We start from the raw sequence: 22,744 nt of genomic DNA, 5'->3' as shown, positions 1-22,744 counted from the left end.
CAGAGACCTCCCTCCCATCCTCACACAGAGACGGGGGCAGCCACGGGCTGTGGGGTCGTGCACTGATGGGCACAGCTGCCGCCCTGCTGCCTGGAGGGCTCCACACAAGCCAGCTGCAAGGTGTGGCTGGCCCACAGCCTCCTGGGCCGTCTGGAGAGCCGCTGCTCAGCTGGGTGGCGAAGGCCATCAGGGCCTTGGACAGCCCTGGGGCTGTTGGGCCAGAGGCCAGGTGACCCATCCCGTGCCAGGGTCCAGCCCAGCAGGAGGCCTTCTGTTGGCCGGCAGCCCTGCAGGGCCTAAGTGCTCAGCCAGCCCTTAGGGTAGACGGCGACAGAAGGGGCAAGCGGGACCACAGGGGTTTTTACATTCAGGCCTGGCGGGATCCAGGGCAGCCCCAAGGTGAGTGGGCTCTGCCCCCATCGCCACAAATCCCAGCTGAGCGGACCCACGGGGCAGGCGGCCTTGGCTTTTCCCTCCTGGCCTCCCTTAACTCTGGCCTGGCCGCGCCATGGACCAGCCCGGCTCCCAGAAGAGCCTCTTCCAAAGGAGAGACAGCAGGGGTCTCTGCGCCCCTCGGGGACCATCCACACTGGGGGGACAGGCTCACCCGGGGGTCCCCGCTCCCTGCAGACATCTCCCTCCCGGGCGTGGACAGAGGGCTCTGGGGGTTGGCGGGAAGGATGTCCTGGGCGAGGAACCGATGGCCTGGTCAGCACACAACTTTGCTGCCCCAGCTCCACCCCCAGATGAGGAAGGAAACCAGGGGCCCATCCCCGTGGAACAAGCACGCGGCCCCGGCAGTTCCCGCGATGACACCCAGTCTCCCATCTGAGACACCCGCCTCCACTCACAGACCCACACAGGATGCGTCAGAGGACCTGAGCCAGAGGCCGGGGGTGGGCATGAGGCACCTGCTTCCGGCACCCTCGCTTGCCATCCGCTAAATCCGCCCTGGTGGGAGCCCGGCTGCTGGCAGCTTAGACAATTAACACGCACGAAGACATTGCAGACACGTGACAGGAGGGACATTTCTGCACTGGAATGAGGGAGGGGGTCTCAGGTGAGGCGGTTCATTTTTACGATCCTGTTTAATTTGGATTTGCCAGTCCTCCTTTGGTGATCCCACAGGCCAGGCTTAATAATCAAGATCTATGTTATGTGCTTTGTGGCATAATTAAAGCCACTGCTTAATTAGGAAAGCTATCTACCTCCAGACAAAGGGAAATCAATAACGGATCTAATGGAGAAAGGCGACGAGAACTCTGGTTTGAGAGTGGGTGGAATTGCCGCGTAGGGTGGGACACCAATACGTGCACACACGCACACGCGTGCACACACGCCCCTGCCTCCCGTGTGTGTTTCTGACGACTGTGCCTGGCAGAGCCATCAATAAGTCCATCACTGATTGGAGGGACAGGCTCCTAGGATCAATGCAGGTTTCAGATGGGCACAGATAGAGTCTGCGTCTGTGTATTTATTCAGCTAATCCTCCATAAACACTTGCTGGGGGCCCAGTGAGTGCCAGGCACGGCCACCGACGTGTGACAACACAGAGCCGCTGCCGCCGTGGGTGGAGCACAAGACCCACAAGCCCCCGTCGACAGCACAAGCCCACACGTCAGCAGCCTGCGGGGCCCAGTCTTGGGCGTTCCTCCTGGGTTCCAGTCATCACTGGCTGCGTCACGAGCCCAGAGCTCAGCTGCTCAGCATGGCGACCACCACCTGACTTCCCGCCAGGCTCCTGCAAGGCCTCGCTCTGGTTCCGGGTCTGCAGCTGTCCGGGGCTGTCATGGGGCTGAAGGGGCACCACCAGGACTGGAGCCACTGGCACTGGCCGCAGGCCTCTCCGTGTGCTCTCGGGCCCGTCCATGTGGACACGGAGTGGACGTGTCTGAGCTTCCTCACCGGGTGGGGCTTCAGGACAGCAGACGGCTCACGTGGCAGCTCACAGGGCAGGGCCAGCGCCGGGCTGGGCAGGGCAGAGGCCCACAGCTTCACCTCTGCCCTCCTCCATCGATGACCCGCCACAAAAGCCCAGCCCGCTGCCAGGGGACGGACGCAGGCTCCACCTCCTGATGGGGGGAAGGTTCTAGAAGAGATCGCTGCCTCCGTCTTTGGAAGCACAATCTGCTCCCTGGAGTACGTGAGGAAGGTGAGATTCTGGAAGGAAATTTGTGCTGCAGAGCAGGGTTCAGCAGACGAGGGCGCAGGCTGGATCCTGCCTCCTGTTTCTGCAGATGAGTGCAGTTGGGCCACAGCCACACCCGTCCACGCACACGCTGCCCTGTGGCTGCTCCCAACGTGGCCCGGAGGCTACAGTGCCTGCTGTCTGGCCTGAGCAATGGGGAGAAATACACACTGGTCGCTGCCCCGGTTCCCGACACGGAGCCTGAGGGCCCTCGTAATCTCCCGAGGGACCGGCACGGCAGGAGCTCACACGCGGAGCTCCTGGGCACTGCGGATGTTCCCAGGTGCTGGGGGCCCTCTTGTTCTCATGAGGCGACTCTGGGTGGGCTGGTGGAGGGGGCTGGTCCCCAGAAAGACCACGCCAGGACTGGGAGCTGGAGGGTTCAGCCCCAGGAGCGGGAGGGGCTGGGAGTGGAGTCAGTGGCCCTGTCATGCCGACAAGATGAAGCCGCCGCAAAAATCTCTAAAGTACGGGATTTGGAGAGTTTCCGGGTTCACGAACGTGCTCACGTGCCAGCAGGGTGGCGCACCCCAACTCCATGGGACAGAAGCTCCCGCGCTCGGGACCCTCCCAGACCTCCCCCTGTGCCTCCTTGTCTGTCTCTTCTGCACTCTTTATCAGGTCCTTTAATAAGCTGGTAACTGTGAGTGAGTGTCTCCCCGAGTTCTGTGAGCTGTTCTAACAAATGGTGGATCTGAGGACAGGTCGTGGGCCCAGGTTTATGCCCCGTCAGTCAGAAGTACTAGGGATAACCTGGACTTGCGACTGGCTTGGCGTCTGAAGGGGGCCGGCCTGTGGGAGGAGCCCCTACCTGTGGGGTCTGTGCTGACTCCAGGCAGACGGTGTCGGAACTGACGGAACTGTGGACACCCAGCTGGCATCAGAGAATTGGTTCCTGGGGGAAACCCCACGCCTCTGGTGTCCGAACGCTGTGAGTGTGGTAGTGTCGAGAGAATAAAGGAGATCAGCGGGTTTATTTTACACACTGCCCTTTCAGAAAAGGTTTTCTGACCCCCGCTGTAGAACGTCAGTCACAAGGAGGTTCTGATCTATTGAGCAGCCTCAACATCCCTTGTGGGTTTCCTGGGTTCTGCCCACATCCCACTTGAGGATGTCATTGATTTCCTGCTGGGATCCTGATGGAAATAGGAGCCAACTGGAAGGCGGGCAGAGCTGATGGCTGACAGCATCATCCCCTAGATCAAGCCATGCCTGAAACCCTGTCCTTCAGTTGTCCAAGCCAACAAATTCACTTCTGCGCTTGAGCCATTTTTAACTGGGTTTCATGTGTTACCAGCTTAGCCACCAGCAAGGTCAGCAGTAAGGGGGATTCCTGTGGGAGGACTGAGGTTTAAGGAAGATTTCATCTCTGAGGAGAGAAGGCTGATGCTTGAGGGACTGGCGACACCACAGGGAGACCCCAGGGAACAGCTCCCCCCACCCACCAGGCACAGGTGTTCCCAGGAATGTTGAGATTCGAGGAAAACAGAACTCTCTCATTGTTTGCAACTTCTGCCACTGCGCATTTCTGTGCAGGGGTCTGCGTGGAAATCAACAGCAGTTAGGGGAAGGGGGCTCCGTGTGCCCATCACAGTGCTTGTGATGGGATCCCTGTGGAGGGTGGGCCGTGCCCTCACTCGGGGGCCTGCAGAGGAAGGGGGTGCAGGGAGCAGGTGGGAGGGGAGCACCGCTGAGTCCCGGAGCCACAGGAGGAGCAGGTGGGGCAGGAGCCGCCCCATGCGGGTAGAGACCCCGGCAGCCGCTGCTCTGGCTCGGCCACACCCGGCGCTGGGACCCCAGGACTTTCTGCCTCATAAGAGTGTCTGGTTCACCCAGGAGCCTGGGCCGGCTGCACAGTCTGTGCTGCAGTTTATGGCGGGGCCTCCAGCCACCGTGCGTCTGCTTGACCTCCAGGGGTACAGGAGACGAACACTCAGCCGGTAACACTCTGGACACCAGGGCTCAGGTGGCCCCCGGTTGCAGTGCCTCACTCGTGCTGTCATGCACGTGGCTGGGAGAATCAGGCACATCTGTGTGACCCCTGGGAGGGGCCACTGGCCTCTCCACCCTGCCCTGCGCTCCTCCCTCTGCAGACGTTGGTCCATGTCCTCCCACAATGACACAGCACGCCAGGAGTACGGCAGCCCTGCTGAGTCCTGCGCGTCCTGTGAGCCAATTCCTCACATGCACAGGGCCCTCCAGACACAGCACACTGCCTGGACGCCCCAAGTCGGGCACGCTGCTCGAGGCCAGCGCTGGGCTGACCCCGAGGGCGACCTGCTCAGCTCATCCTCCAAAAGTCAGGGCACACGGGAGCATTCAGAAATCGACACACTGGTGTGCACACACACACACGTATGCACTCACACACAAACATGCACACACATGCACACATGTGCACTCACATAAGCGCAGCACACCCACACACACGCTCTCAAAGCACAGACTGGGGCAATGTACAGCTGGCCACTTCCCAAACCTGCGTCGTTCAAGCCCTGTGTCCGTGACCATTGCCACATCAAGACACCACCTGCATTATTATTTACTTGGCATGTTTCTTCAAACTGGCCAGTTTCACACCTACACACATTTTTTATTCAAAAAGGGATCTTGACCACTGCAAATGGAAAGTTGGAGTTACTTGTGCCAAAACCGTGGTAATCATGAAAATAAAATAGCATTGTCACACATGAGGTGTGGCCAGGGCCTGCGAGCATCTGTGCCCGGGCCTCCGCTCCATGTCTAAGGGGTCGGAAGAGGGATTTCTCTGGGGTGAAGTCACAAGGGAAGCAGGAGAGCCGGGCAGTAACCCCGCAATGTGTGGCTCAGGCTGTCCAGGGGTGCACCTGACGTCAGTTCCCGTGGCGCATCTATGGGACAGGTGAAGCGGGCCACCGGCTAGGACGCAGACCTGGAGCCGCTGTGCCCCAGGCCCCAGCGCTCACTCTGCACGGCCCGGGCCCTGGCTGCCAGTGCTGCCTCCAGAGTCCTGTTTTGGGGCGTCCCGTCCCCTCGGCCCATGAACGGCAGAGCCAGGAGCTAAAACGACGCCTCCCCCAGGGCCCCCGGCCCTCCCTTCAAGTTTCCTCCAGGCTGGGCTCCGCATGCAGCAGGGCCCTGATCTCCACCAGGAAGGAGCAGCGGGCTGAGTTCCCGCATTTGTCCCGGGGCCCAGACACCGTGCGGACTGAACTTCACTAAAGTAGCGACGCCCCTAAGGTGGCGTCTTGTTCAAGTCTGTCTCTGCCAAGGTCCCTCATGAGCTTTCAAACGGGACGCGGTGACCCGAGACCAGGTCTCAGTCCTGAGTGTCCGACCATAAGGCGAGGCCACAGCCCAGGAGCACGACCCAACCCCCTCAGCTTCGGGGCAGGTGGGACGGGGCTCTGGGACACCATCAGGGACGACAGATGCCTCTGAGATGCGCCCCACGCGCTCTAACAGTCTCCACCCCCATGGCAGCTGCTGAACCAGAAGCAAGGAGGATGAGCGGCCAGCACAGCCTGAGGCTTCGAGCCTGCGTCACTCGGGCCACTATCTGTGTCACTTGTGTCGCTTGTGTTAGTGGCGGCACCTTGAGTGTCAGCAACAGCACACGCAGTGGGGCTTCCTCAGACCTGCACACGTCTGTCAGAGGGGCTGGGTGGCCTCGCCCTGTGGCTGCCCCTGAAGACGCCCACAGCCAAGCAGAGAAACCGGACCTGAGGTGGAGATGCCCTGGGTGACCCCTCGTTCTGCCCACACGGCGAGCCGCACAGCTGCATGTCAGTGTCGGGGGCCCACGGCCCGCTGGCGGGCTGGATGGGACCTTGGGCTGCCTGGCAGCACCTGTGGGCAAAGACACTCACTTTTGGGGCCTGTAGTCAGGGATGGTCCTGTCCAGGGAGATGCGGTCGCTGAGCTGAGCGTTGTATCCGTATTCCTCAAACTTGCTTTCTGTGTCCTGGCTGTCGTCACGCAGTGTGGCTGCCATGCCACCCTGGCCCAGGCCCCCCGGCCCCTCCACCAGACCGATGGGCTTGGCGAGGCCTGGCGGGAGGAGAAAAGAGGGTGGTCAGGCAGATCCCAGGACCCACCGCTCCTCCCACCCCCTTGGCCTCCCCTGACAGCCCCTTTCTTTCAGGTGTAAACTCAGCAAATTCCCCACACGCTGAGGATCCCAGTTCCAGGGTGTGGGGGAAAAGCACAGCTGTGGGGGCAGGAAAGGGATCCGTGGTTGCCAGGGGATGGGGGGACGAGCAGGCGGGGAGAGAGGGCTTCCAGTGCTGTGACGCCACTCTGGATGATGCTGTCATGGTGGACACACGCCACTGTCCACTGACCACACCCACGGAGTGTCCGACACCGACACTGAGCCCTGGCGTCAAGCACAGACTTTAGATGTTAATAATGTATCAATATCGACTCATCGTTGTAGCAAACGCACCTTCTAATGTGAGGTGTGAGGAGCTCCCTGATCTCTCCGCTCAACTTTTCTGTAAACCTAAAACTGCTCTAAAAGGTAAAGTCTATTAATTTTTTTAAATCAGAAACAAAAATGAATTAACTGAAAGAACGCAAAGCAGCTGCCCCACCTGCTCACCAACCCTCGATATTGTCGGTCTTTACAATCTACACTAGTCGTGCCTCCACACGAGGCAACGCTGCTTTGGGGTGAGAAGGAAGGAGCTGGTGCCATCGGTGACAGCCTGGCTGAGTCTGGAAGGCCGCACACGATCGAGAAGCCCCCAAGACCCGAAGAAGACAGCCCCACAGCTCTGTTCACAGAGCTCAACGCCAGGCCGGCTGTGGTGACCTCTGCAGGGCGGCATTGGCTGGAAGGAGCCCGTGGGATCTCTGGGGTGACAGGGTGTGTGCACACGTCGGGGCCTGAGAGGGCAGTGCAGGGAGTGTCCCTCTGGAATGTTCTTCTATTTGGTCACTTGTGCCTGGAGAGGAACATGGCTTGGAGACGTCACCCCAGAGGGAACCAGGGATCAGAGCTGTGTGCACCGGGCAAGGACAGCACCCCTGCTCCCTCCGGGATGGAAGATTCCGGGGCATCTCGGCTGTGGGAGTGGGCCCAGGGAGCAGCAGTTTAAGCCAGCAAAAGGCGGATGGAGCTCCCGTCCCCAAGCTGCCTCCACAGAGAGGCTGCTGGTCCTACCTCCAGCCCCAGTAAGGGCAAACCCGGGAAACGTCCACCATCAACGTCATCAACTGCCCCACGCGGGGACCCGGTTGTTCTCTTGGGACAGTCACCTCCTCCTCGGGTTTGTTGAGTGAATTAAACAAGTGCCATCAGACTGAGGGGCTCTGATGTAATGGCACCTGCTCAGCAAACCCAAACCTAGGCTGCACATGCCTCAAGGTCGCGAGGGCGACCCCAAGGGCAGCCGGTCCCTCTGCAGCCAGGCTGGAGGCTGCGACCAGTGGGTCACTGCTGCTTCGCTCCCACCTGCTGTGTGAGGGTCTCCGTCCACCCAGCGCTGCGAACCAACCACTCCCAGTCTGGCGCCACCCACTTCGAATAGATTTTTGCTCAAATAAACTTAACATTTTTAATATACCTCGGTTTATCTTTTAACAGTTCCCAGCTTCAGGCAGCAGTGGAGAAACCAATCCCCAACCCCCAACCCCCACACGCCCAGTGGGCTCCTCCGGGGACCTCCAAGTCTTCTGGAATATTCCATTTTAAACAGCAAACTACTGTTGGTATTTATGTGGGATTGAAGGATACGCATTAGATGTAGAATTGAAAAATTACATGACACCTAAATCACTTCCACTTCTTATTTTAATATTGCAAAATATATATATAATCACGCTATTTTTAAGTGTGTGTACTGCACTTGCATTTCTATTTGAAAAGTCTGTAAATAGACGCCTCCCCAGGCAGATGTGCTTCCAAACCTGGAGACGGGGCCTCTGCCCGCTGGTGGGGCCGAGCCGCAGAGAGGGCGTCCTGCCCCCGGCCAGCCCCACACTGGGCTGCGATCGGGGGGACGGAGAAGAGGGTTCCGCCTGCCACGGCCGGGCCCTGGAACCAGGCTGGGCTCATTCGGTCACTTGTTCGCCCGTGAAAGTAAATCACGCACATGCTGGAGAACCGAACGACGCAGGGAGCCGCACACCAGCGCCGCCGTCTCCTGCCTCCCTGCAGCCCCGCTCTCCCGAGGAAATGATTCTTCCTGGCTTTCGTCCTTTTCATTTTGTCCACTGCACATCCGTATGGTAATTTTATGGGTCTGGTTCTGCTTTGTCAGCCGAGACAATTTCTCTTGACTTCCAAGCATGAAAGATGAGGCGTTCAGTCCATTTTCACCTCCGCCTACGGCCCCACCCCGTCTCTCCTTCTCTTGACTTTTCTTAGCCATGTTATTATTTTTAGTTTTTCCGGTGGTTACCTTTGTGACCTTCAAAGGAACACCCACGGCTCTATTTCAGGAAGTATCAACTTTCACTGGTGTCTGTTGGCTCCCAACCAGGTGAGAGGAGAAATCAGCACAGTCCCTGGAGATGCCGTCCCGAGAGTATAAATTCATGTCTACATACTTTTTCAGTTATACGTCTCTCTCTAAACTTATGTGAATGAGCTTAGAGGTCGGCCGTATTGTGCCTAGTTAACAATATTACTGTACTAATTATTGTACAATATTAACGTGCTGTACACTTAAAAATTTGCTAAGAAGGTAAATCTCATGTTGAGTGTTCTTACCACAATAAAAAAGATAAAATGATGACTTGCAAAAAAAAATGGAAAGCACTTAGCACACTCCCCCGAGTCTCCTGCTCGGCTGTGCCATCCCTTTTGCATCGTGGAAGGTGATTTACAGCACCTCCATTTTGCTCCGTAACTGCAGGGGCGCCTCCACAAGAAGCGTCTGTGGGCGGATTCTGAAGTGAGGAGGCGTCCACATGCGCCACACTGGGATCATGGAAATGCTCTTCGCCGGGGAGCCAAGCATCCAGGACCTCAAGGTCCATGGTGGCATGCCATCGCCAATCAAACGTGGGCCACATGGCGAAGAATTTTCAAGTGGCAGGGCGATGTCGACTGCTCCTGCTGACACCTCGTTATTTTCCCAGAATTGTGCGTGTTTTGGTCCACTCTGGCTTTGGATCTTGACTTTCTGTATGGTTTTAGGCTGAACCTCTAAGGATGATAGTAATAACGTTTAGGCAGCAGGAGCCCTTTAGACATAGGGACGCACGCATCCCCCACAACCCCAGCAGGCAGGTGCTGTAATCACTCCACTTTGCAGATGAGGAAGCCGAGGCACAGAGAGGTCAAGGGGCACGCTCGAGGTCACACAGTTGGTGAGCACCAGAACCAGCCTCTGTGCAGACAAGTGACCCCCAGGGAATGTGCTCCACCACTGCCCCCCAGAGCTCAGCTCCGGAGGGGCCCGGTTCCTCTCGCACACGTTCCTTGCAGCAGGGCTGGGGCTACAGCAAAGCGGTGAGGGGTGCAGGGAGCAAACCTGAGGAGGTGCCCCCGGGGTCCCCCGCAGAGTCACCCGCCCTCGCTCCGCGCCCCAGCCTCTCGCAGTCTTGGGTGCTTCACCCTGATCCCGGGTTGGCTCCGCACTCTGTGATTCCACAGGCTCTTCGGTTTTGGGCGTCTTTTTCCTCGGACTGAAGTCTCTTCTCCGCGGAGGCTGCAGAAGGGTTGCGTGGAAAGCAAATTTTCTGAGCCCTGAGACACCTAGAAATATTTTCATTCCTCTCAGATTCGGCAGATAGTTGTGAGTGCAGACTTCGGGCTCAGCATCTTTCCCCCTGGCGCCGGCACGGCCAGTCCTGATGGCGGGGACTCTCTCCCTTTTGTGGAGGAGCTTTTCTTTCTTTCTCTCATGGAAACTTTGGGATTTTTCTCTTCCTTGGTGTCCCTCTCTCAACCCCTACAGGCAATTCTCCAGCAGCAGCCAGATCGGTCTTCTGAAAAGATTAGATTATGATATTCCCCTGCTTAAAACCTTCCCCAGTTTTCAATCACACTTAAAATGGAATTCCAACTCCTCATCACGGCCCTCACCTTCCTCCCCTGCCCACCCTGGATCCACCTCTCATGCATAACACTCCAGCCAGGTTCCTGCCTCAGGGCCTTTGCATGTGCTGTGCCCTCTTCCTGGAAGGTCCTTCCCTGAATCCTCTGGCCACTGGGGTCTTGGCTCCAGTGTCACCTCCTCAGAGACTCTTGCTGGATTCTAATCCAAAGCAGCTCCCAGTGACTCCTTCACAATCCCTGTTTTATTTTCTTCACAGAATTTATAAAAACCTAAAATTTATCTGGTCTTTCAACTCTCTCTCCTTTCCCCCTGAAAGACGAGGTGTTGATCTTTTTTTCACCATTTTATCCCCAGTGCCTAGCCTGTTCGTGGCACATGGTAGGCAACCAGTCAATGGTTGTTGGAGGGACGGACTCCTTCTAAGTCGATGTCTGCCCAGCACTCACCAAGGCCAGGGGCACGTTCTGTCCAGCCCCACGGGAGAGGTGGGACCCCCATTTGCAAGTGAAGAAACTGAGACCTGAGTTGTGAAAGGACCTGGCCAGGGTCTGGCTCTGCTGGGCGGGGAGGCAGACCAGAGGCCCATGCCCGACCCTCGCTCAGGGCCCTTCCCTGTGAGCCCGGCCGCAGGACGGTGATGGGCAGAGTTTGGGCAGCTCCGTCCTGGTCCAGGCCCGGACCCCCGGCGCCTCTCCTAAGGCCTCTGTCCGCTCGACGACACACAGGCATCCATCCTTCTCCTCGAAAGACTGTCTCGCCCTCGCTGGGTCCCACTCCAGGCTCCACCACCCACTCCGGCCGGCAGTGGAGGGCCCGCCACGGCCCCGGGCGCAGGAAGATGGTGGTTTGCTCCGAGGAAACTGGACACGACACTGAAGGGAAGGGGAGGGAGGGAGCCGGGGAGACAAGGCCTCATTGTGACCACAGTTGTTCCATAAAATCCATGACGTGCTCACAGACACTGAGCAAAGGTGTTTCCACATTTGTCGTGTTTTTACGGAAAGGGCTAAAGAGATGGATTTTTCTCATCAAGAGGGAGCGTCCTAAATAACATACGTGGAGTGAGAAGGCGGAGAGCAAGGCCCCTGGGAATTCGGGGATTCTGAAGGAGATGCTGGGGTCCCTGGAGTTCGGGGCCGGGACCATGTCAGCCAGAGGTGAGGCTGGGCTGCTATCCAGGCGACGCTGGCCCACCCACAGGGCCAGGTCTCCACAGGCAGACGCTGGTTTTGAGAGATGAGGGGCCCCGGGGGGCGGCTGGGGCAGCTGTGGGACGCGGGGGCAGCAGTCACCTGTCAGTTCTCAGGGAAATATAGTCAATGCTCGAAATTCGCAGTAGTCACTTCTGTAAAGTCACCACAAACAGGGAATCAGTGGACGCTGGGCCGCTGCTCCCGGGAACACAGGCTCAGGTTCCTGCAGCCTCTGGTCACAACGTCATCAACTGATCCACACGCCGCCTTGTTTTATGTGTGTTAAAGTCACCTCGTTGAATGTGGACCGTTGATTCATTCATGTTGAACTTACGCCAACAGCACCATTGCACCTCCAGAATGAAGCCCCGCCATCACAGGCATTCTCTCTGCCGGCACGTGGCAGCCTTCTTGCGCTCAGGGAGACTGGACGGCACTTCAGCTCTATGCGTGGGGGCTGTTCAAACGGTTAAATCACCAAGATAAAGCATAAATATGTGAAAAACAGGCACTAAATAGTCTGTGAAAAGGACACTTGTAGACCGCAGAGGGCTGAAGTCCTCTCTTGCAGCTGGGAACCTGCAAGGCGGGCAACTCAGACCTCTCATGGCTCTGCCACGTCCCTGAATGATCGCGAGAGCACTGAGATATGGATTTGGGGTATAAACACATTTGAGTGAGCAGGCAGATGTGCAAGTGCAGAATCTGCCAATAGTGACAGCGGGCTGCACCCTGACATTTTATCGACCGCGTGGACGTGCCAATGAGACCAGCTGGATGCCGGCCTCCCTGGAACCAGTCCCAGGAGGCTTGTCCGAGTTCTTCATCGTTGACTCGGGTCTCTGATGTTCCCCATCACGGTTCTCTGGAGCCGGAAAGATCTGTATCAGCTCCACCGATTAGAAACCGACCACATGATTTTGCTTCCAGGGCAAGTCCCGCACATCAGTGCCTCCGTGGGGCTTCCGGACTCTCATCTTCCCCCTTTGTTCACAGCCCCAGCATTGGCTCACATCTCTTCTCACAAAGAATTCCTTCTAAAGAGGCCGGGGTACTTGATCCCTGGGAAATGACGCTTCGCAGGCTGAAGACGGCCGGGCTGCCACGAGGTCCGAGGCCCACACCCGCCGAACGAGTAGGACAGAACCCGCCACGGACTCCTGGAGCCACAGCGCAGCGGCTTTGTCCTCATGTCTCCCAAACCCTTGCCTTCACCACGCGCCCCCCGAGACCTAGTGCTGGGGTGCGGAGCAGGCAACGAAATGTCTGAATTGTGGGCCCAAAAGATACACTCCCATCCCGACTCTCGGGACCTGCGAGTGCAGCCTTATTGGAAAGAGGGTCTTTTCAGATGTGGGTAGTTAAGACGAGGTCATCCTGGATGGGGGTGAGTCCTAATCCAGGGACTGGAGTCCTTTCAAGAAGAGGGGATTTGGGGCACAAACACACCCGAAGAGATGAAAGCCATATGACAATGGAGGCAGAGATGCGGCCACAAGCCCAGGAACACCTGGGGCCACCAGGAGCTGGGAGGGCAGGAAGCATGCTCCCCTGAGCCTCTTGGGAGCACGGCCCTGCCCACACATAATCTCAGACTCGCGGCGTCCAGAACCACGGAAGACGGCATGCTGTGCTGTGTTGGGGAGGCCTGGGAAATACACAGACCCACATTCACACCACCCGCTCGGACATGACCTGCAGCCGGCGGGCTCTGAAAACGGGACACGCTCACGTGCACAGTCCTTGCATCGATGGCCAGCTTGGGGCCTTCTCCGGGCACTCGGCCTGGCTGGAGGTTGTCGTGTGTCCAAGTGGACATGGCTTCCGGAGGCACCAGGCCTCCTTCAGGAAAGTGGAGGCAGAGTTTCTCCTGTTTGAAACCCTCCGCTCCCTCCTCCAGGCGGAATCAATGCCTTCCGTCCTTGAATCAGATGTAATTTTGAGAACAATGGGAAACTTGCATGCATCAGCTCAGCCTCCAAAATGTCTACCCACAACTTTTAGACAAAGAAGTGGAAACTAGCATCGTCACCCACCCTCCTGGCGCGTGGAGGTCTGAGGCTGGTCTGCGCGCTCACCTCTGCTACGCTGCCCGCGCCATGTGCTGGGCGTGACACAGGCTGCCTCCTCTATTCCCCAGGGTCCCCCTCTACGCCGGCACCTTTGTCACCCCATTTCACAGAGCAGACCGCTGAGGCTTGCCACGGCCACATAGCCAGGAAGGGGCAAGGCCGGCCTCTAAACTTCAGATTGTCTTCAAGAAGCATCTTAGAGGGGCCAATACAGGTCCCCAGCTTTCCTTCTTGCCATCAAGGACACTAACCAAGGACTACTTATCAGCATTACTTCCGTCTCCTGAGAGGAAGCTGCCGCCCAGAAAAGGAGGGAGGCACGGCTCCTGAGGAAGGAATGTGGCGCCTCTGTGACTCACGGCTGCACTTTCCTTCTGCCCCGGGGGGGTCGAGCTGCAGAAGGCTCTCCTGGGCTCCTGCTTGCCGACAGATGTGCTGGCTGGTCGCTTCCCTTCCAGGCGGCTGAAGGCCACAGCCAGCATGGCATGAGCACTGACCCGGTGACCATGAAGAATGAGTTTGTCCAGCATCAGGATTGAATGTGCCCTGACTGGGGGCGTCTGGGGGACCCCTGTTCACACCCAAGAGGAGCCTCACGCCTCTGGAAGATGTGAGCTGCCAGCGGGCGCTCAGGAGCCTCCTCCAGCTCGGCAGGAGCCCACAACGACCAGGCCACACCCGGGTCCCCAGTGCCGCTGGCTCGCGCTCCTGCAGGGCCCTGGAGGAGGCATTGCCCTTGGACAGGGGTCAGGAGGCACGGACGGCACCACTGCTCAGCCCTCGGCGGGGAGAGGCCTCCGCTCTGCGCTCCCGCTCAAAGCTACTGTCACAGCGTCTCCTATGCTATTACATATAAGACTCAACAATAATCATAGTTACTCCTTATCTTTCAAGTCACCACGTAATGTTCCATCAGATGGATACATAAACATCCGCCTGACAGTTCTCACATGCTGACACACTTATTTATGTGTTTTTTCTACATATTTAGGATTGTCTTCTTATTTCCGAGACTGAACCACTGGGTCAAAGATACAGATATTTTTGTGGCTCTTGGTGCCAAATTACTTTCCAGAAGGTTTAGATTAGCTTTCTGTCGCTGCCAGCAATGCTGTGTTTCTACTTCTTTAATTAGAAAGAGCATTTCTTCCGATCGAAAAGGCTGTAAATGCTTGTTGTAGAAAATCTTGAAAACACACACACACACACAAAAATGTACACGTGTACACACAGCTGACAGGTCCTTTCCAAACCCAAAGGCTCACCATGCCCTGCTGACAGAGTGCCCATCAGGGGTACCCACTCCTTCCAGAATGTTCTCCTTTCTGATGCTCTTGCTCAGAGCCCGAGTTGACACCTCTGGTGAAACGAGTTTGGTTCCAGAGGCAACGATCTGACATTGGAGAGGAAAAGCAGTTTCCGTCTGAGAGTCAGGCTGAGCACGGCCTCCCCCCCCTCAAACTCATCCTCGCCACCATAATTGGAAGAGATCATGCGTTTACGCGAAAGGCCGCCTGGTGCCCACAGCAGTTCTGCTTTTATGGAATAATCGTTTGAAGTTCCTTTCCCACGACCTGAGGGAATGCACTTTTCTAATTACAAGAGATAATTTGGAAGACATCACAGGGGAGGAGATGCTGTGTCAGAGGGTGGATGTGAGCTCCAACTCACACCGGGGATGGACACGGGGTTTGGAAGCAGAACGTCAGTGGAGAGAGACAGACCTGCGATGAGTGGTCTGCATCCCGTTTCCCAGGCACTTCTTCTGACACGCTCTGAGGAAATGACAGCAGAAGTTCCCGATCAATTGAGATTGTCACTCGGCATCTGGGGGGCAGGCACTAGGGAGTGGTGGGGACTGGGGCACATGGGTGAACACATGCTCCCCCACAGGGTCCACTGCTCCAGATCTTCTTGACACAGGAGAAAGCAGCAGTACAGATTCATATCTCTAAATATCAGCAACTCATTCATAGTTTTGGGGAAAAATCACTACAGTAACAAACAAATAAGGTCTCTATCTATTATTTAGCCCGGACAGGTGTGGTAGGATAAATGGGGGCTCACAGAGGCATCAGGATCTAGCCCTGGAAGCTGTGGACACGATGCCTCAACAGTAAAAGGGACTCTGCAGATGAGATTAAGTGAGGGACCAGGAGATGGAGAGTCCCAGGTTATCCAGGGGGGCTCTAAATGCCATCACAAGTGTCCTTACAAGGAGGTAGGGAGAGAGTTGACACAGAAGAGGAGGCCGCATGACGGCAGGCAGAGGCTGGGGGGATGCGGCTGGAGCGAGCGGCTGAGGCCCCGGAGGCCGGACGAGGCAGGAAGCATCCTCCCGGAGCCTCCAGAGGGCGGGCCCTGCAACCCCTGGATTGCAGCCTGGGAGATCCGCTCTGGCTTCTGCCCTCCAGCACGTGAGAGAACAAATCTGTGCGCTCTGAGCCACCCACATGTGACGATTTGTCACGCAGCCTCGATACCACCAACTGAGCAGCTGTGACGAGCAGCGGGAGCTCGTGTCCAGCGTGGCGGGAAGCAGTCCCCCCTCTCCTGACCATGGAGGGAGCAGGGGCTGTGGGGCGGGCCGGCCACCTTGGCCACACCTGGGACACCTGGGACTCCTGCGACTCCCGAGCTACAGGCCTGGCCTGGCCTCACCCAGCGCGTGTGGCTCCTCAGCAGGTGCCTCCCGCCACGTTCTCCGTCTGATGGTCCGTGCTCCCACTGTCCTGGGCTTCCACCGCCAGCCCAGCGCTACTGAGAAGGGCTGGCTCAAGCGGACCAGGCACAGGCCCTGGCCCGGTGGCCTCCCCAAGCCCGCGAGGCTGTGCCGGGCCGAGGGCGGCGCCCCTCACTCACAGTCCTGCCTTCTCGCCTGCACTCCTGAGCACCACGACTTACCGAGAAGGAGAGGAAGCCCCCACGGTGGGCTCCCAGGGCCCTGGGACCTGTCCTGCCTCCTCCCACTCTCATCTCGTGTCTGCCCGCCCCACTGGCCTCTTCGTGTGCCCTGCACTTGCTGAGCACCTCTTCTGCCTGAAGCCCCCACGGGGGAGCAGGGCTGGAGCCCAATACAGTTCTGATGCCAGAACCGGGCTTGTCCAGGCCCTGGGGGGGGGGACAAGGAGAGGGCCAGTGAGAGCTGCGCTTCTGCAGTGCCTGTGACGTGCCAGCCACCCACGCCTCTCCGTCCTTCAACCCTCCTGCTGCCCTCTGGGGTCAGCACTGTATTGTCCCATTTCACAGATGAAGAAACTGAGGCTCAGCTTTGCTCCATCCGCCACACAGCCCAGTCACAGCTGAGGCCTGGCGCTCTGGGCCGCCTCGTCCAGGGCTCCTGACAGCCAACGCAACCTCCTGTGCAGCCTGTGGCCCCCAACAACTTCCCAAATCCCGGGCGCCAGAGGAGGGGGGCCGCAGCCCCGCTGCTCCCAGCCAGGGCGGGACCCTAGGTGGGCACGTGGGTGGCTCACAAGGCAGACGGTCGGGGCAGAGGATAGGCCTGGGGCGGTTATGGACCCTGGGATGGTGGCCTCCAGCGCCTGTCTATGTGGATGGCCTGGATGTTGCAAGAAGAGCAGAGACATGGGGGAACCAGGAGGGGTATGGGGCTGAGCTCAAGGCTCAGGGGCGCTGCCCGCGGCCGCCAGCCTCGTCGGCTCTGAGGAACCAACCTGGGTCAGTTTTGTGGGAAGGTCTGAACTTCCAGCTCCTTCGGAAGGACCTGGCAACCTGGCGGCTGGGTCTGCTGCACTGCAGGGCAGCGACTGCATGAGCCAAGTGGTCTGCCCCTTACACAGGCCTGGAGCCGCTTTACACGGCTGCCTGGAGGTCGAGCGGCTGCGCCCTGATCTAGACGGAGGGAGAAGGGTGTGAGCGGAACAGTGGCCCTGAGGACGTCCAGCTGGAGCTGCGGCTGTGGCCTCATTTGGAAGCAGGGTCTTTGCAGATGTAACTGAGGGGAGGACTTTGAGGTGAGAACACCCTGCACTAGAGTGGGTCCCAAATCCAGCGACCATGTCCTTGTAAATTAGAGGGGCTCAGAGAGGCGCAGGGAGAAGCCACGTGAGACAGAGCAGAGACGGCAGTGGGGCGTCCGCAGCCGCAGGACACCAGGGATTGCCAGGAGCCACTGGGGCTGCAGAGAGGCCTGGAGCAGATTGCCTTCATCCTCCAGGAGAAATCAACCTGCCCGCGCTTTGATTTCAGACTCCCGGCCTCCGGAGAAGGGGATATGGGGTGGGGATAACTTGTCCAGGGAAACGGGCAGTACAGACACTGCGGCTGCTGGGCCAGCGTCTATTCTCTTTGTCCTCTTCGTCAGCAGAACCACAATTTCTTCTGTCGGGAACAAGTTCAGCTAAAATGTTCTCCTCCAGGGCCTGACCTTGCAACTAGGAGTGGCACGTGACCGAGATCTGGTCAATGAGATTTAAGTGAATTTTCTGGGGAATGTGTCTAAATGGCACAGAATCAGCTTGTATATCAGTGAGCGGATATTTTTGCCTTTTATCTACTATCCTTCCCCTTTTTTCCTGCCTGGAACTAGGACTCAACTAGGAACTAGGAACTAGCCCACATGTGACCAGGAGGTCAAAGGTCTCGCAGTAGGAAGGAAGGAGCTGGAATCCAAATAGGGCTGGGCTCTTCAGGACGTCTGGAGCCCTCTCGATTTTCCGTCCATGAGAAAAACAAACCCCAGTGCAGCCAGGACTCTGCATTCTCTCACCTGGAGGAGCAGGGAGGTGGGTGCTAGGGACGAGGGGCAATGAGGAAAGCCAGGTGCCTTCCCCGGCAAGTGGCCCTCCCCCAAGGAGGACTTGGCTGCCATCCTGGGGGCTGAGAGCCCTCGAGGGGGGCAGACATGGCTCTGGCTGCCAAGGACCTGGTCCCACTCTCCCCAGAAGAGTCACCTCACACTCGGCCCGCCCACTCCTTCCAGCGCAGAGTACCTGGGGGTGTGGGCGTCTGTGGTTTTTCAGTTTGGAAGGAAATGTGGCTTTCAAGCTGCCAGCTTCTCTTTGAGTTACTGATTTCCATCTGGCACAGTGACTTCAGCCAGCATTTCTAGAGGAAACAGCCCAAACCAAGAGCTGCGGGTCACGAGACAATGTGAGAGGAAGAGCAGAGGGAGGTGCCTTCCGGGGGGCGTCCTGTCCTCCCCAACAAAGTTGGGCGGCCCCAAGGTGCGGCCTGGCCCTCGCTTCAGTGTCGGGACACCCAGGGGACAGGTGGACTCCCACAGCCCAGAGACAGGGACTCTGCATCAGTGGGGTCCCTGTAAGGGCTGGCTGGGCTAGTCAGATAATCCACCACCCCAAAAACCATTGAACATGTTGGATTTAAAGCAACAATGGTAACAACACCAACTCCTAAAAAGCAATAAATACCTGACAAGATGGCAAGAAATTACGAGGCCAAACGTGAAGAAAAATGAGAATCTGGGAGATGAGTGGGCTGTGATCTGCTTTTCCCCCAAGGGATGTTCTGAATACCTCGAACTTGACCCTCCAGTGAGGACCAGATGGTCCCGTGGAGGGCCGCAGCCATGGACGGGGCGAGAGGGCTCCACCGACAGAGCCCCCGGCAGCCCGGAGGGGCAGACGCACACCTGCCCCCGGGCCTCCAACAGGCTGCAGACAGGTGCTCCCTGACGGTGACCACACGTTGTCACACATTCCAGGGCCTCCTGAGGACAGAACGAGGCAGACATCAGACGCGGCGCTGCCGGCAGCGATGGGTTCTTAGGCTGCCCAGAGCCAAGAGACCGCCAGCCGCCACCCCTAACGTCGCCTGGTGAGCGAGACTCCCCCAGTCCGCAGAGGAGCAATCACCTGCCCGGGCTCTAGACAGGGCCCTGTGCGCTGCCACCTGGTGGCCGGCGCGGAGCGTGTCGGGGGAGGAGGTGGAGGCGAGGGAGAAAGGACGGGAGCAGAGCATCCCGCCAGCCCCGGCTCCTCCTCTCCTCCCTGTAAACACCTGGGCGCCTGGCCATGAACTCAGATGACGACGAAGCGGCGATAAACCCGAGTCTGCATCGCCTTTGCAGAAAAGGTCTCTGTCCTTCCAGCTTCAGTTTGATCCGCTCTCCCCACGGACGGCTGCTAATGTCATTACAGTCTTTTCAGACTCCCTGAGGACCCAAACCCACCGCATGTTGTCACCAGCGAGAAGGTGGCCGCCCTTCTGAAACCAGGAGGTCTTGAGGACCCCACAGGACACAGCGACCCCTGTAAATCCATCCTCCCTGAGACTGGTGCAGAGGTGACGAGTCCTGACACAGCATGCGGTGCTCCACGAGATAAATGTTCATGGGGCCAAAGCGCAGAGAGCTGGGGCGACTGGAAACACCTCCCAAAACAGATCTGGCTCCTCCTTGACTTTGTAAAGCGCGTGAGGGCTGTGGACAGCCACACGCCTGCTCCTTGCAGGAACAGGAGCCAACCTGCCCCAGATTTGGGCCTAACCATCGCTGGGGAGCGAGGACAGAGAATTCAGGCATCCTGTCACCCTGGTGGTCCCCTGGCTCTGAGGGTCAGAGTAGCCAGGTCCCGCCCTCCCCACACCCGTCCTGGCCTCCGACAGTGGACGTGCTGTGGCTCCCTAGGGCTTGGTTCTCTGCTCAGGTCCCGACGGTGGAATCTCCTGGGAACTGGTTGTCCTGGGGGCCTCGCGCAGCACTGGGGTCACAGACAGAAGGAGACCCGGGAGCCCACACTCTGGGGACAGGAGAGGGGTCCCAGAGCCAGTCCCAGGGAGCTGATAGGCTGGGTGGCCCAGAGGTTGAGACCAGCCCCGTCCCCGTACCCCCCAGGGCGGGAGCAGAGCCTGTCCCCTTCCACTTGCTTGCTGATCTCCGAGGGCAGGCACGACCGGCCTCGCTCATGCCAAAGCCCCAGGACCCAGTTCACAGATGGCGCTGAGTAAGGGCTTGTGAAGGAATGAATGAAAGGATGAATGAATGAATGGACAACCACAGGCTCCCAGTCTGAAAGAGACAGAACTGGGGCCATGGGTGCTTCCCAAAGCTCCGTCCACAAGATTGTGACCTTCCAGAACGACGGGCAAGCACCAGAGTCCACGCTGACCTTGACAATGCAGTGCCCCAGGGCACGGTTCCCATCTCAGTCAGCTCAGGCTGGGTGACAAACATCACCGACGGGTCAGGTGGGGGCTTAAACAATAGACACTTATTTCTTGGTCCTGGAGGCAGGACGTCCAGATCAAGGCACCTTTGGTTCCCTCGAGAGCCTCCTCTAGGCCTGCAGACGGCCGTGTGCTCGCCGTGCTCACGTGGCCTGCCCTTGGTGTGCGCACAGAGAGACAGCCCTCTCACTCCCCCCTCATAGGACGCTGAGCCCGCTGTGGGCCGGCCTCTGACCTCATCTACCCCAGCCTCCCAGGGGCCCACCTCCTAGTACAGCCCACGGGGCGAGGACCTCGACAGAGCAACTGGGGGAGGACGCAGATATCCCGTCCATTGTGTTCTGCCCCAGGCCCCCAACTTCCCGTCCTTCTCCTGCGCAAAACACACTCACTCCGGCCCCATAGCCCCCGCAGCCTCAGCCACCCAGCACCGGCTCCGACATCCGGCATCGCCGTCTTCTCCAGCATCAGCCGCACACGCTCACTCGCTCAGAACCAGCAGCCCAGGACAGTGCCTTCCACAGGCTTCAGGTCTGGGCTCCCCTGCTCGGGGCCAGGCCAGGCAGCGTCCAGTCTCTCGTTGTTCCTGGTCCAGCCCCTGTCCCCTCCCCGCCCACCCCAAATAAAGCCAGAACGTGCTCGAGTCAGTTCTGCTTGGGAGCTGGAGCCGAGCTTCCAAACTCAAACCCCACCTTCACCCACGTCCTAACTTTGGGGGAAATACTGAACCTTTGTGTGCCTCAGTTTCCCCATCTGAGAGAAGGTGACAGTGCCTCCCTCGCTGGCTGTTCGGGGCTGAACGGGACGGCGTGCGTGATGCTCGGGATAACTCGATCTTGTCGTTATTTGCCCTTTTGGCAACACACACAGTTGAACGTCTCCTGACACGGGGTTCTGGGTCTACCCCCACCCGAGGAGATCAACATCTTGGCTGCTCTCACCAGGACAAGTCACAGCCCCGATCACATGCCTCCGTGAGGATCTGAGATGGCAGCGGCAGCACAGTGGACACAGGCAGATGCGCCCACACAGGCGCGGGGCTCGGGCGGCGGGGCGGCCCTGGAGCAGAGGTGGGGACGAGGGCCAGCGGGGCTGCTGCAGGACGATCAGCGAGGGCACCTGCCGGGCAGGCGGGGTGTCTGCAAGGCTCCAAGCGGCGGGGACTGCTGCTTCCCCGCCCAGCATCTTGGGCCATGTGAGCAGCGCTGGACACTGAGTCAGGGTGGGTCAGACCCATCCTCGAAATCACCCTTGATGCTCCAGGTTCACCCAGCACAGTGCTGGGGCCTCCTGGAGCCAGGACGAAGTCAGAGCAGGATGGGGGCTGGGAACCTGTGGGACCCACACTGCTAAGAGGCTTCCTGCTAAACCCCAGACCCCTTCCCAGCCACAGGGCCTGGGTCTGGGGCAAAGTTCTGGGCCAGGAGGAGCTCCCTTTCTGGGGTGGAGGGTGGAGTGAAGAATGTGAGTTGGCCCTGATTGAGTACCAGTGGGGTCCTTGCTTCTAGGGTCCTTCTGACCCCAAAGAGCCCCAGGTCAGGACCAGAGAGGCTGGAGCTGGGTCCCCAGCCCTCCAGCAGCTGGCAGGACCCTCAGAAGAGAGAGGATGGAGAAGGGTTAGACCCCAGGGGTGTGATGTCTGCAGGACCTGAACACTTGTGTTGTCTTTAATCCTCATCTCTCCGGGTGGCTGCTCTGCACGCCCAGAGGGGCTCACTGTCCTCCCCTCACCAGCTGCCAGGACAGTGGAAGGAGGCTGCCCTGAGCTCCGCAGCCCCGGGCAGAGGCCTGTGCCCCACACCCCTGCTCTCAGGGGCAGCAAGTGCTTCCTACAGCCCTGGGCAGTGCCTACGGCTCCACGTCTCTGGTCTCAGGGAGAGCCCATGTGGGGATGGACTGCGAGCCTGGTACAAGTGTGGGGCTGACAGCCTCATGTCAACTGGGGCCCTGGCAGAAGAGTGTCCCCCCTGGGACCAGACCTGCTTTCCTGGCCTTCCCCCTACTCCAGTCATTCCAGGTACCTGCTTCCCATTCTCAGTGCTTGGCTTTGCTCACTCTGTGGGATCTCCTCTCATACCCACCCATCCATCCATCCATCCACCCATCCATCCATCCCTCCACCCACCCATCCATCCATCCATCCACCACCCA

General features: G+C 58.6%; 1 protein-coding gene across 1 annotated transcript in view; it reads right to left on the bottom strand.

Moving 5' to 3' along the window:
* Positions 1-22,744, bottom strand: part of GALNT9 (polypeptide N-acetylgalactosaminyltransferase 9) — a 93,271-nt gene that overhangs the window by 55,443 nt on the left and 15,084 nt on the right. The window contains exon 2 of the mRNA XM_046641331.1: positions 6,037-6,217. Within this exon, the coding sequence (XP_046497287.1) occupies positions 6,037-6,217 (181 nt within the window). The remainder of the gene's footprint in view (positions 1-6,036; positions 6,218-22,744) is intronic.

This window comes from Equus quagga, chromosome 15, assembly GCF_021613505.1.
Source record: "Equus quagga isolate Etosha38 chromosome 15, UCLA_HA_Equagga_1.0, whole genome shotgun sequence".
In the NCBI taxonomy this organism is placed as follows: Eukaryota; Metazoa; Chordata; class Mammalia; order Perissodactyla; family Equidae; genus Equus; species Equus quagga.
The sequence above is the reverse complement of the archived record's forward strand: the minus strand, read 5'-3'. Positions and strand labels throughout refer to the sequence as shown.